General features: G+C 42.6%; 1 protein-coding gene across 2 annotated transcripts in view; it reads left to right on the forward strand.

The window, feature by feature from the left end:
- The window catches only part of LGI2 (leucine rich repeat LGI family member 2), a 64406-nt gene extending 49045 nt beyond the window's left edge, over positions 1–15361 (forward strand). For both annotated transcript variants that reach the window (XM_040420559.1, XM_040420560.1), the window contains 3 exons: positions 9738–9907; positions 12566–12730; positions 13498–15361. In XM_040420559.1, the coding sequence (XP_040276493.1) occupies positions 9738–9907; positions 12566–12730; positions 13498–14315 (1153 nt within the window). In that variant the 3' untranslated portion in view covers positions 14316–15361. The remainder of the gene's footprint in view (positions 1–9737; positions 9908–12565; positions 12731–13497) is intronic.
- Positions 15362–15584: the final 223 nt, after the last annotated feature.

The following is a 15584-nucleotide window of genomic DNA, read 5'->3' on the forward strand; positions in this document are numbered from 1 at the left end:
AGAGAGATGTTTTAGCCCGGCGAAATAAAGATATTATTTAATGTGATACATTACTTTAAGATGAAAGGAAATCGGCAGATTATCAACTCAACCATGATACATTCAATAGGAGCTATTGTCCTATACATCAAATACTGTGTAAGATCTGCAGGTGTGTTCTCAGGTTCACTGATATGGGAAGTTCTTGATGGAACCAGGAGCCTAAGATAGACCGCGTGGTAGAGCAGATGTGAGTAGATGTCAAGAAAGAAGCATTACATTAACCCAACATTTCTCCTATACTGCATGGTGATGACTTGTGACTAGGATTAGTAAAATATTGAAATATACTACCATAAGGGAATACTTGACTTGACTCCATGAGTCGTCCTCTCCAGGCAAGTTTCTAAAACTATATTTGCCAATTTCTTAGTTGTATCTGTTTCTAGGAAACCTCATAAACATCAGTTATGTGGGCGTGTCCCTTTACTGAAACTCAAAAATGATATACATTGCTCACAAAGGAGCACAAAGGCGCAATGCCCAAAAGAGTATAATAAACATATTCTCAATTTATTGAATGAATAATTGTCACGGACGTTCCCGCGACAGGTGGCAGGAGATCGGTGAGACTGGCTACACGTGGTTTGATCTGACATGTTTTCCGTTTGGATCAAATGACGTCTGTGTTGTTTCTGGTGCATGTCACACCTTCTTTCCCAAGGTGTGGCTATTAGAGTTATTTAACCTTCTCTATTTATAGTTGCTTCTCCCACAATGCTGTGCGGTTTATAGCTTCTGTTTGGACCTTTGGATAGATTGTGGTTGGATTCCTGGTGAGTTCATTGTGCTTCCATTGCTACTTTGAAGTTAAGTATTTCCCCTCACCCATGACGGCACCCTGTGCGACTCAGGACCTCCCATCAGGACAGGAAACCTGAGAAGATAAAAAGGACACACCTCCACACAACACCAGTTCAGGTTTCCTGTCCTCCGGATGGGAGATCCTGAGAAGCAGCACTGCTGAAGACGTACCTTCAAGACACCAGAGCTGGGGAAGGTCTGTGGCTGTGTGCAGTGGGAAGTCCTATCCCTGGGGAGCGGTAGTTCTGTGGCCGTGCCGGAAGCCGCTCCCCATAAGTCTGCCTGCGCCTGCCCTCTCTCCGGCCCTGCGGGGAGCCGCTGTGGCCGTGTTCAGGCGGCTCCCCATGCTTTCCTCTCTCCCCGATTCCAAGATGGCGCCCGAGCGTCCGTGCGCTTATGCGCAGGGGCGGGGCCGTCTCTTTGAGATGACGTCGGGGGGCGGGGCTTCGCCCGGCAGGTCCCGGAAGTAGAGGTCGGAGCACGTCTTTTTAAAATACAAATACGGCGGCAGGTTCAGGCAGCCAGCTGGGGCACAGTTAGATGTGCTGTGTAGCGATCCTGGTGCAATCATGTCGGAGCCTACAGAGGGACGCGCTGAACCCCAGGAACCCTTGAGGCCTGCAAGTCCGGTACCGGTCTGAGGATGGGGGAAAAGGAAAATGCTTCAGGGTGAGAGCGTTCCTTTTTATTCTAATGTGGTGTTTCTTATGATTGTTTTTAGATCCCTAAACCACCTAAAAAGTCGTCTTCCAAGACAAGACACAAGGAATGTGCGGAATGTAAAATGTCCCTATCTGCATCTTATCAGAAGGCGTTATGCTCAGCGTGTATAGATAATCTGGTAGCAGAGCAATCCCAGACCCTTACTAAGTCCATGAAGTCTATTATTAAGGTGTCCTTTAAAGCATTCAGTAAGAACCGTGCCAGGTCCCCAGATAAACCAGGGAGGGATACAGAGTACGACAGTATTGAGTTGGACTCTTCCGACGATGGCGGAGAATCCGGACAACTATTGACTAGTGATTCGGACTCTTCGGATGAAGATTATTCAGGGAGATACTTCTTTTCCCCAGAGGACACGCAGCCGTTATTAAAAGCGGTCAGAGCAACCATGCAGTTAGAAGACGTTAAGCAGACCAGATCAGTTGCGGACCAGGCCTTTCAGGCATTAGGCCCTAAAAAACATTGGGTCTTCCCTATTCATGATAACATGCAAGCGATCATCAGAGAATGGAAGAATCCTGATAGAAAGTTTTTCTTACCCTCCTCGGTGAAAAGGAAATATCCTTATGAAGAAAAAGTTTCCTCCAGCTGGGATAGGGCCCCTACGGTAGATGCTCCAGTCGCTAAGATAGCTGAGAGATCTGCCCTCCCCTTTGATGATCTGGGTTGCCTGTCGGACCCATTAGATAAGAAAGCAGATATATACCTTAAACGGGCATGGGAAACTTCCGCTACTTGTCTTAGACCCGCAGTTGCAGCCACTTGGGTATCCCGGTCCTTAAGATTGTGGATTGAACAGCTAGAGAAACATCTTAAGGAAAAAAAGCCCAGGGAGGAAATCTTAGCTTCTCTTCCCACCTTTGCTAAAGCGGCGGATTTTTTAACGGATGCTTCTACGGATGTTATGCGCTTTGCTGCCAAATCCTCAGCTATGACGAATGCGGCTAGAAGAGCCATTTAGCTTAGGTCATGGAAGGGTGACCAGGGGTCTAAGACCAGACTTTGTGCCCTTCCGTGTGAGGGTGATAGATTGTTTGGGTCCTCCCTGGATGACATCTTGGAGAAGGCATCTGACAAGAAAAAAGGGTTTCCTGTCCCTCAGAAACCCCCCTTTTTTCGTAAACCCCAGCAGGGCTTTAGAAAACAGAGGGGTAAGCCCTACGATAGGAAGGAAAGGGATAGATTTCCAAGAAAAACTAGCAGTTTCCTGTTTAAATCCCAGGATAACAAACCAAAAGACAAGCAATGACGCCAGACTCCAGGTTGGGGGGAGACTCTCTGCCTTTCTCCCGGCTTGGGCGAACGTCACCCAAAACAAGTGGGTTTTGGGGGGGATAGCGGAGGGATTCAGGTTGGAGTTCCGCTCCTATCCCCAAGTCTTTTTCACCCACACTTCAACTCCAAAGGATCCTCTAAAATCCACAGTTCTGGAGAAAGAGGTTCAGTTATTGTTGGACAAAGGAGTGGTTTGCCAGGTCCCAAAAAAGGAGGAGGGCAGGGGGTTTTACTCCCCACTCTTTTTAATAAAGAAACCCAACGGTTCCTTTTGGATGATTCTGAACCTAAAACGGCTAAACAAATTCCTGAGATACAAGAAATTCCGGATGGAAACTATAAAGACGACTTTAGACCTGTTATACCAAGGTTGCTGGATGGCAAGTATAGACTTAGAGGATGCCTATTATCACATCCCAATTCACTCTTCCTCCCAAAAGTATTTAAGGACGGCTGTTCAAGTAAGGGGCCAACTTCTACACCTGCAATACAGGGCACTGCCGTTTGGGGTCTCTCAAGCCCCGAGAATTTTCACCAAGGTCGTGACGGAGATGGTGGCATTCCTTCGATCATCTGGGATAGTAGTAGTACCATATCTGGACGATTTTTTGTTCATAGCCCAAACAAGGGAGCAGTTACAAGCAGAGCTCGTCCTGGTGTGCTCTCTGTTGAAGGATCTGGGGTGGAGAATGAATCAGGAGAAATCTTGTCTAACCCCTTCTCAAGTTTGCACCTTTTTAGGAATGCAGCTAGATTCTACGGCTCAGAAGACATTCCTCCCTCAGAAGAAAGTGTCCTCGACAATAGAGCATGTTTGGTTCCTTTTCCGGTCCTTCCAATGTTCCATCAGGGAGGCGATGGCAGTACTGGGGCACCTGATGGCTACAATTCCAGCCGTACCATTCACTCAGATCCACACAAGACCGTTACAGTCGGATATCTTGAAGATTTGGAATGGTCTTCCACAAACACTAGAGAAAAAATTTCATCTTTCCTCCAGAGCAAGGTACTCCCTTCTGTGGTGGACGTCCGAGAAAAACCTCTCGGTAGGAATGCCTTGGTCCTTCATGGAACCCATGCTGATAACGACAGACGCCAGTCCGTGGGGCTGGGGAGCTCATTCAGATGGAAAATACTGGCAGGGAAGATAGGATTTAAAAACCCGGGTCTGCACGTCAAATTACAAGGAGCTCAAGGCAGTAGAAAGAGTACTAAAGGTGGCAGTTCCAGATGTCTCCAACAGAAAGTTGGTATTTTACTCGGACAATTCAACAACAGTGGCCTATATAAATCATCAGTGCGGAACAAAAGTACCATCCCTAATCTTCCTCTGACAGGAAATTTTCAAAATAGCGGAAGACAGAAACCTGGTCTTATCCGCAATACATTTGAAAGGGAAAGAGAACACGGTGGCCGATTTTTTTCCCAGATTGTAACAATGTTTGGGACCCCAACTATAGATCTCTTTGCCACCCGGAAAAACAGGAAGACAAAGAGATTCTTCTCTCTAAATTACACAGAGAATCCTACAGCGGTAGACAGTCTGGCTCAGGATTGGAGCCAGGAATTCGGCTATGCCTTCCCACCTATTTCCCTAATCCCGCAGGTTCTGAAAAAAGTGCGGAGCAGAGGGAGCCACCATAATCATGATAGCCCCGAAGTGGCCCAAGAGAATCTGGTACCCCACCCTCTTAAGTCTAGCCAGAGGCCCTCCCTGGGTGATTCCTCCGAGGGAGGATCTACTCTCCCAGGGGCCCGTATGGCATCCCAATCCGGGGATTCTTCAATTGGCAGTATGGAGATTGACAGGGACATCTGGTTGAAGAGAGGGCTTTCTAGCAAAGTTGTTTCCACCCTTCTAGGTAGCAAAAAAGCGTCAACAGCTAGGAAGTATAATAGGGTGTGGAATGTCTTTTCTTCCTTTTTAGGTTCTAGCCCTGATCCATTTAGTCCTCCAGAAATCCCTAAGGTTTTAGACTTTCTACAAGCAGGGTTAGACAAAGGGCTCAAGGCCTCCACCTTAAAAGTTCAGGTGTCGGCCTTGAGCTACTTTTTTGACTTCCAATTAGCAATCCACCCGTGGGTCAAGCGTTTCCTTTCTGCCGCTGCCAGAATCTGTCCTTCCGTTAGACCTCTTTCCCCTCCTTGGGACCTGAATAGGGTCTTGACGGCCCTAACCGATAGACCCTTTGAGCCCTTACTAGAGGTTCCAATTGACATCTTATTCATTAAAATGGCTTTCCTCCTGGCTGTTACCTCTGCTAGGAGGATCTCGGAGATCCAGGCCTTCTCAGCATATCCGCCTATACGATCATCCAGGATGACCAGATAGTTATCAGGCCCCTGCCTTCTTTTCTTCCCAAGGTTGTCTCTGATTTTCATAGGAGCCAAGACATTGTGTTGCCTTCCTTTTTTCCTAACCCCTCCAATAGTTTGGAGGAAAAGTTTCATTGCTTGGATGTCAAGAGATGCTTGTTAGTCTACTTAGATGTTACGGCTCCTTGGAGAAAGGACGAGAACCTCCTGGTTCAGTTTTTAGGAGGAAATAGGGGGAAAAAAGCATCCCGAGGGGTTATTGCTAGATGGGTGAAGAAGGCCATAGCTAGAGCTTATATTTCCCTGGGTCTCCCCCCTCCTTCAGGTTTTGGGGCCCATTCTACTAGGGCGGTGTCTACTTCGTGGGCTGAGAAAGCTGATGTATCTTTAGCCCAGATTTGCAGGGCGGCTACCTGGAGCTTCCCGCATACTTTTCTTAAACATTACAGATTACAGCTCCATTCTGATGCTTCTTTTGGGGAGAAAGTCCTTCAGGCTGTGCCCCCCCCCCTAGGTTCTACTTATAGTTTATCTCGCACAGGGTGCCGTCATGGGTGAGGGGAAAACAACATTGCTTACCGGTAATCGTTTTTCTCGATACCCATGATGGCACCCGATATTTCCCTCCCCAAGCAGATATATATATATATATATATGTTTATGGCTTTTTGCCAGGTCTATATGAAGTAATATAGATATACAAAAAAAAAAGAGGGTCTTTAACCCTTTGTCACTTCTCTCCGGAGAACAATTTATTTCTTCTACTGGTGTTGTGTGGAGGTGTGTCCTTTTTATCTTCTCAGGTTTCCTGTCCTGATGGGAGGTCCTGAGTCGCACAGGGTGCCGTCATGGGTATCGAGAAAAACGATTACCGGTAAGCAATGTTGTTTTCCTTTCCCTTTTGTATTTTGTTTGGGTTCTGTGTGTTGCATTTCCCTATTGTTTGTATTAGGCCTGAAGGAGACTCCTGTTTGTCCTTCCTTTTGGAGGAACATGTAGTCTCATCCCTGCCATTAGTACTAGGGTCCTATAGGGCTTGATAGGACTCTAGGTATTCCTGTGTATGAACTCACCTACCTTTGGGGTCTGTTCATACTGGTAGTGAGTCAGGATTTTGGTTAGGAGGTGTCCATTTTCTTTCCCTAGTTTTCAGGCCTGATTCCCTGTTCCACCCTTCTCTCTTATGCTCAGTGTGGTGTTTCCCTCCCACACCGAAGCATGACAATAATCAAAAATACATGATTAAAATAACAAAGCATGGGACAAAACATCAAAGACACTGTAGTGTAGCTGTACTTAATCACTGACCACTGGTTCTTATACACCCGAATAATATGTCACACAGGTCAGATATGGAGGGGGGAAGGGAGCTATGTTCTCTTCTATCCAAAGGAGTTGAATGTATTCATACTCCTAAATAGTAACACCATATAACTTATGTTCAAAGAAAGAGGAGGGACGTCCATAGACCCTCAAACTATCTAATAATATGGCTACTAAAATTATCATATTAGCAAACGAACTCCCACCCAAAAACACTTACCCACCTGTAGACATGATTGGAGGTAGAGACACCAGAGTGGCCAGAACACACCTTGACGTGAGTTTTGCTTCCTCTGCTTCGTGCAGGCCGATCGTGCTCCTCAGCCTCCTGCTTGTAAGAGCTGGCAGGGAGGAATCTGTCGATTGCAGCAAGCAGGAATAAAGCCTAGTTAGATTGTGAAGCCTAGAATGATAAAAGAGCTAGGGCTTACTGAAATTGCATTTTATTGTGTGTGGTAAGAGCCCAGTATATTCCTATGAGATGCAGCTTCACACTGCTTTCCCCTTCAGCCTGCTTGTGATAGCTGACAGAGAAAGCTATCACAAGCAGGAGACAGGACAGCAGGTGAAGTTTAGCAATATAAGAGAGGTATAAACCTCCCCTGACTCACACTGGTTTAGGGTGCTTTCACTCTGTATATTTCATTGTCTGTTAGAAGTATATGTCAGGAGAATTTCCAGACATGTACTTCTAACATGCAATGTCCTCCGTAGCTCGCGGACTCCTATGGCAAAGAAAACGCTGTATCCCATGCTGTTTACTTCCTTACTGCATGCATTCCATACAGCAGAAAAAAGGATCGTGTCAGACACCAGCCCAATGGCGTAAGGACACACTTTTGACCTTGGTGTATGTCGGGGACTTTTGGACATTTCAAAAAGCAGTGTAAAGGAAGCCTAACCCTGCTGTCTGTGAGTGCTGTGTGCAGAGATTTCATTGCATTCTTATGAGATGCAACAGTGCTATGTGCTGAGAGTCCAGTGTATACCTATGAGTTGCTGCTACACAATGCTCTATCTGCCACTTGCTTGAAAGAGCTCAAAGAAACCGATTACAAGCAGGCAACAGGGGAGAACAGTGTGAAGCTACATCTCCTAGGAATACACTGGGCTTTCAGCACACAGTACTGCTACATCTCACAGGAATACAATGGGCTCACACACAGCACTTACAAACAGCATAGTAAGACATTGTGGGTAATGGGACTTACCTCTCTTATCATACCGGTGGTTCACCTGTTCAGCCCTGCCTTCCCATTGCAAGTAATATGTTTCTTAGGAGCAGGAGGCAGGAAACAGTGGGGTGAAGCAGCATCTCATAGGAATAATATGAATTCTCCGCACAGGCAACTCACAGTCAACATATTGCAGAGATAGTCAGTGATAAACGGGAGCATTATAACTGTGCAGCTAAACATTGGAGCGTCACACATATTATATCACTGCCCTCCTGGTCCTTTATATAGGGCAGAAATGATCTATTCACAACACTCTATGCAGGGGGCTACTTGCAGAGGAACAAGCATTGCAGAGCTTGGTGGAGGGAAGATGCAGTAAGCCACAGACTGACCCCCTGACAACACAGAAGAGCAAAGTCTGGTCAGGTGGTCAGGCTAGGGAATAGATGACCAAAATTGATGGTTGCAACTGAGCTGGAATGAAACAAATGATGAGGTTAGAATACTGCTGGTAAATTACTGCTATCTGTCCAAATAAGAACTGATGGAACATTTCTTTGAGTAGACAGATTTGTCTTATTGGTGGCAATACATTTTGTAAGTTAAATGGCAGCCATACAGGTTTCCTCCCAGTCTACATATTTTTAACATTGTGTGCGCCTGAGAAAACACCCTAACTTTTAATGTTAATCAATGTGTCTGTATGTCACCTGTATAGAAGAGAGATCCTTGCCAGGAGGCAGCTGTCTGTAATCGCCTGATCTTTCTCTAAAACAGCAGAGATTAAAAAAGACTTATCTACATTATCTTCAACCAAATTTTTGTGGCAAAGAGGATACCCCTTGTTGTTAACATTGATGCCCCAGGATTCCACAGAGATCAGGCAGCCTAGTGTCCCAGTGAAGTCTGCATTGCCTGCTTGTAAATGTAGTTAAAACATGGTTTTAATCATCCAAATGGGAAGATGGAACAACATTGTTATAGGTTGTAATTAGAATTAAAAATGTCCAACCATTTTGCTTAAAGCTGTTATGTGGGCCTTTATGTATCTATGGTAACTGTAACAACTGTAGGCAGGGACAGTTAAAAACATGAGTACTAAGGCTTGTACCCAGCCCACTTACCCTACCTACTTGCAGTACAACCCTAGATAGCAAGACTGCAACTGGTCGTCGGTCCCTAAACTACATAAGTGCAGAGACGCACTAACAAACAAAGACAGACAAACACAATACAGAGCAGTATGTAAGTGGGTCAAAACAAGTCGGGCTACACAGTACCAAACGAGAGACAAAGAGTGGTTGGAAGACAAGCCGAGATCAGATCCAGACGAACTATGCAGTATCAAACAAGAGATAGAGAGTGGTCAGAAGACAAGCCAGGGTCAAAAGCACAAGCAATCCAAATAAGCACAGGAGCAAGAACCAGGAACACAGCTAGTGAGTCAAAGACTTTCACTGGTGTATTTAAATAGAGAGCAGAGTCCCTGGATCAGAACCTAATAGATCCATGACTCGGTGCTCCATTAGTCAGAAACAGGAATAGAGCAGCTGAGCAATCGGCTCACTGCTAATCTCCTCCAGCACGAGCCCACTGTGGGGCGAAACAGAGCATTGCATCTTTTTGCTAAGGATGTGGTCGCGTCACCAGGGGGCATGATCAGCAGCGCCTTTCTCCTGGCAAGGCGGTGCCTAGGCAGAGAATTACGCCACTGAAGACAGGACAGGTAAGTTTGTAACAGACTACAAACAAGCTCTGTGTAGAATCATCTTACAACATTACTGCCTTCCATCTGCCTACTACTTCTTGCTAACCTACCATATGTAGGGGAGACAGATAAAAGGGAGTATGACTGCAGGATCAGGCCACGTAGAGTTTATTGGCTGCTACCATGGAAAAGGTGTAATCTGATTGGTTGCTATGGATAATTAAGCCAGTTTTTATTTATACTGGTTTTAATAAATCTCCCTAATTGTCTGCAAATTAGGATTGCCAATATATTCCTTTAAAAAAATGTAAATTGCAATTGAAATGTGTCACAGTCTATGTCATTTCCACGTCTACATCTTTATTTTGTAGAGATTTGCGGGGCAATAGGTTTGAGTGTGACTGTAAAGCTAAGTGGCTATTCTCATGGCTGAAGATGACAAACTCCACTGTGTCCGATGTGCTCTGTGCCGGGCCATCTGAGTATCAAGGGAAGAAGCTGAATGAAATAACAAGCTTTGATACAGACTGCATAACAACCGGTATGTCCTGACCTTGTATGTCCTGACCTTGTTGATCCAAAGCTCCATTCTCTAGTTATTACTTGTGATACTTTTTCCTAAAATTAGGCCTTTTTTTTTGCAATGAGGGCATCACCCCCGTTTCTCTTTCACGTCCATAATGTTCACTCCATTCAAACATCACAATTCTCTACCGGTACATTTGCATTCTTGTACGTAGGGGGCAGTAGTTATAGTAAGTACCGATACTTGTAAAGTGCATATGTGTATCTTACGGAAGATGCTTACGTGGTCCCCCACTTAACAGCTTTCTCACCACATGGAGGGATAACAATGACAACTACTTTAACCTAACAATGGCAGGGTGCAATTTTTTTTAATCAAGCATAATTTTTATTGAAAAATTAACTTTACAATAAAGCATAAATTACAAAAAAAAAAATACATAGAATAGTGTATTCAATGCGAAAATGATGTGAACTCTAGTAACATTTTACACAATGCTCTCCAGTATGTTTTAACCCTTCCCTCCCCTCCCAAATAACCCCGCAGAGAGAGAACCACAGCAAACAAGATATATAGAAGTATAGCAGAATGGTTGAAGCAACTGCATACCTCCCAACTTTTTGGAAGGTCAGAGAGGGACAATTCTGTTTCACTGTGTGAAAGATCCATTTTTCCTGCCTATCTATACACTTAAGTGGTTTTCTTTTACACAATACCGAAAAATTATCGGAATATACTAATGTAAAAAATCCAAATTGAATGTAATAATGAAATAATATACAAGGCAGCCTCTAATATACATAGAGATGAATCAGACAAGCATTTTCTGGATCAATATTGTAAATGTAGTGATACAAATCTATACTTCAGATCAAAAAGAGGGACGTTTAAGGAGCAAAGAGGGACAGAAGGACTTGGGCCAAAAACTGTGGGTTTACCGTAGGTACACATATGAGGAAGATTAGGTATGAAAATAGTTATATTAACCAGGTATAATATTCCATAGACCAGGGAACAGAAGATAAGTTCCATTCTCTCCAACCTGTCAACCTACCAATTCTCCTCGAATACCTTAATCCAGTAAGGAACTTCAGGCCAGGTGTCATAAAATGCCAAGTTGCTCTATTAGGCATTCTCTTAGTAGTACCTGTGTAGATAGTCCTGGTACTGATAACCATCCCTGCCATAGGGTTAAGAATTTGGCCGGGCATCTCCTCTTCATATACACCCCTCTCTCAAACCTAAGTATGGTGTTTATATGGTTCAAAGACTCACGCTTGGTAGGTGGAGTATGTTGTATCCAATGGGCTGGGAGTAATTACATTGATATCACAGCAAGCCTGGTTGCCTTTTTTGCTTGAGTATTTTTTATATTTTGCATAGAAAATGGACTCTCAAAAAATATATCTGTGTCCAAAATAATATGCTTGACCTTTTGACCGATTTGCTCTCGATACTAGTTATTTATAATAAAATTCAGGCATTTAAAAAATTACCGATCTTATCTGCTGCGATCGAGCTCCTGCGCCAATGTCCATGAGGTTCCCGTATTTTTGTAAACTTACCTCCGGTTATGCACAGCAGCGACAGGACCGGACAAGAGCAGCCTGGAGCATCGGATCGAGACACTGTAAAATGCTGATACAGCTGTTGTGACTGTTTCACAACAGAGCACGGTGATTATATCACTTACCTTTGTGAATTTAACAAAGCCTGAGTTCACTACACCAGCACGCTGCTTCGTTCTGTTTTTTTCTTTTACAAAGTAAAAAACTGCCAAGTCACATAAGAAAAACATGATTAGATCAATTTTGCTTTTCAGGACCACAAATCATTTAGTCAATTTTCACATGTGTAAGTTGAACGACTATATATTATTTTTTTTATTTGTTGGGCTAGCAATGTGATTTTATTTAATTTTTTCCCGAGAATAATTTAGATTTCTTTTCATATAATTTAGGTTTTTAGTTTTAGAATTTTTAGGCTTATAAATTGAAAAACAAAATAGTAAATATGGGTTTTTACATATGACCTATTTTTTTTCTGGCAATAATAATAACAACCCTTATTAATAAAAAAAAAATTAATTAGTTAATTTTGACACACATTCACTTTCATGCAAAAGTGATATACGCGTGGTATATAAATGATTCACGCAGGGAGTCGTTTTTGGCAGTAGTTATTCTTTGTATTTTTTGTTATTTAATATTTTTTACTTATTTGTATACTCTGTCCATCAGAAAAGGCCATTGGAGATCTTACTACTATTTTATTTTTTGTACAGAATACTTTCTCACTGTAACTGGGGCTGTTAAACGGGAAATCTGCCCAGCTACATTCTGAAGCAATCTTAGTGCATAGTATCCAATCTTAGGCCACAACCCCTTTCTATATCTCTTAGTCAAGTAGAGCACAAGTATCTTAGACTGTAAAAGTGACGCACGGTGCCCCAATATGCTTTTTTCGGTGAACCTCCCTCTTTTAAAAGTCTGACTACTGTCTTGCAATCAGGACCAGCGACTTGAAAATTCATGTGTTAGCTTTTTCCCATCCTTGTGTGAAAAGGCCTTAGAGTAACTTAAAAAGAGTGGAAGATGTGTTCTAGAAAATGTGCACTCAACCATAAAAGTAAAAAAAAAAATTATAATAATTTTTCATGCCGTTAATTTACAGATTTTGTCATTCATCAAATTTTGACGTACGAGTCTGTGTCAGTCGATACCTTTCAATATAAGAATGATGTCTTTGTGGCTATAGCACAACCAAGCATGGAAAACTGTATGGTCTTGGAATGGGATCACATTGAAATGAACTTCAGAAGTTATGACAACATTACAGGTAATAACTATATTTCAATTTAAAGCGAACCTTTCACCAGGATTTCACCTAATAAACTATTACCAGTACCTTATAGATTATGCTCATTCTGTTTAAATGCATTCTTGTGCCGCTTTCCTGGGATGTATATTGATGAAAAAAAACGACTTATAAAGTCCTTGTCTCCAGCTCCTGCAGTCACGGTGGAAGTCAAGGGGGTAGCCCTTCCCTCACTCCGGGCTGTACCTCCCCTGCCCTAACCCCTCCTCTAACTAGTGTAACTGACACCCGGCTCAGTCGCCGGGACCGCGCTTGTACAGGCGTTTTTATCGGGCGTTTTTGAGCCGTATTTTGGGGCGTTTTTGTATTTTGGAAACGCGCGTAGTACGTGCGTTTGTGTGATTAACCACAGAGGCATCCAATGAAAAACTGCCACAATACGCGCGACAATACGCCCCAAAGAAGCTCCTGTACTTCTTGGGGCATAGGGCATTTTACAGCGCGTTCGTACGCGCTGTAAAACGCTCAGGTAAGAACCATGCCCATAGGGAAACATTGGTTTTTGCCTGTTGAGCGTTTTACAGCGCGTAGGAACGCGCTGTAAAACGCTCAGGTGTGAACCTAGCCTTAGAGTAAACATCCAACTGTCTATCTTTTGTATATGGGCCAAATATTCGGGGGACCATAAATTCAAGCGATATATTGTATTTAAAAAAGTGAAAATTGCAAACAATAAAGTTGGATTGTGTTGCACATCATTTTTTGTAACCCAGTTTTCTTATTGGCAGGCCAGTCCATTGTTGGATGCAAAGCCATACTCATTGATGATCAAGTCTTCATGGTGGTAGCCCAACTGTTTGGTGGCTCTCACATATACAAGTATGATGAAACCTGGGCCAAGTTCACAAAGTTCCAAGACATTGAGGTCTCACGTATCTCTAAGCCAAATGACATTGAGCTGTTTCAGATTGAAGGAGAAAACTTTTTTGCGATTGCTGACAGCTCCAAGGCGGGTCTGACAACTGTGTATAAGTGGAATGGTAAAGGCTTCTACTCCTACCAATCCCTTCATGAATGGTTCCGTGACACTGATGCAGAATTCATCGAAATTGACGAGAAGCCTCATCTTATATTGTCCAGCCGATCTCAAGTACCGCTCATCTTACAGTGGAACAAAAGCACAAAGAAATTCACCCCTCTGAGTGACATCCCAAACATGGAGGATGTCCTAGCAGTCAAAAGCTTCAGAATGAAAGATGAGCTCTACATTTCATTGACCAGGTTTATCGGAGACTCAAAAATCATGAAATGGAGCAACAAGCAGTTTGTTGACATCCAAGCTCTACCATCTCGTGGAGCTATGGCATTGCAACCCTTTATCTTTAAGGACAGATATTACCTGGCACTAGGGAGTGATTATACCTTTTCACAAATATACCAGTGGGATCCTCAAAAGAAGATTTTTGAAAAGTTCAAAGAGATATACATACAAGCACCTCGTTCCTTTACCGCAGTGTCAACCGATCGACGGGATTTTATTTTTGCCTCTAGTTTTAAAGGAAATACACAGATTTTTGAACATGTCATTGTTGACCTGAGCTTGTAAGAACACAGCTAGGGTGGACTGGATATCTCCTGAAGAAATACAGGGAACTATTTGCTGTACCAGGAGATCGTGCATTTAAGTAATATGTTCAAATGCACATTTTGAGTAATTTGCATGACCTTACTCATTTATCAATTTTAATAATTGTCAACATTTTTTGTAACAGATACTGAACTCCTGGAACATCTATAACAAAATGCTTTTTTCAAGGACGTCAAATGAATTTGTTTGTATATTTCATAAATCATTAGCCTGGTAGAGTAGAGCTGTAAGGTCTAATGTAAATGATAGTGCCTAAACATCTGAAGCACCTAGGTTTGCCTGTCTATTCTAAATGGAATAAAGGGATTGTTTTAACGTCCGAAATTTCAACTTATAACATTTTCTCCATGTGAAAATATTTCTACAGTCATATTGTATATATCTGATAACAGCCATATTTTGTATATAGATCCTGCACTATTTTAACACAGTGACTATTGTAACATCAGGTGTACTAAACCTTTAAATTCTCAACCTACAGTATGTAGTTCTTGTTATCCATATCATAACTTAAAGAATATGTATACGACTATAAAGCAAGAGTTTTAATCTTGCCTGTTTGTTTAGTACAATGTGGAGATGAACATTAAAATTTGCATAACAAAAAACAGTCAACATACGTAGTAAAATGTTCACCTATTTATTTGTAGTCTTGATACACAATATTATATAAAATACACAATTCACACTGCTAATAAGCCTATATTTGTGTGTGGCCACTCAGCTTTCTTTTAACCCAAAGGTCCAAGAAATAAGACTGTCCAGGGAAATTAGGCCCAGTCAAGATTTCAAAATTGCCAATACAAGCATGTGGACAAGCAAAGATGACCTTATGACAAAAATATCAAAGTAACAAAAAAAAGACATGCAACATATGGGAAACTGCAGTTCTAACCCTGCTAAGACAACATATAAGTGCAAAATCACTTAGAACAGGTCCCCTTGGGTAATAGTGGGGGAGGACTTTGAAAGTGCCAACTGCTGTTCTGAGCATTAAAAAGCCATAAACAGTCACCTAAATAGCAGTGATAAGGAACATAGTTTTTTTAGTTGTGATGTTAGCAATATCCAATCTAGAAGAAATTAATCATACAATCCAAATTTTAGGAACATTTAACATGCATTTAGGAGCAAAAAAAACAACAAAACACCCTATTGTTATATATTATTACTGGCAGGATCTATGTGTAAATCATTTAAATAAAAATTCTCCTAAATGGGCATTTC

This window comes from Bufo bufo, chromosome 2, assembly GCF_905171765.1.
Source record: "Bufo bufo chromosome 2, aBufBuf1.1, whole genome shotgun sequence".
Lineage (NCBI taxonomy): Eukaryota > Metazoa > Chordata > Amphibia > Anura > Bufonidae > Bufo > Bufo bufo.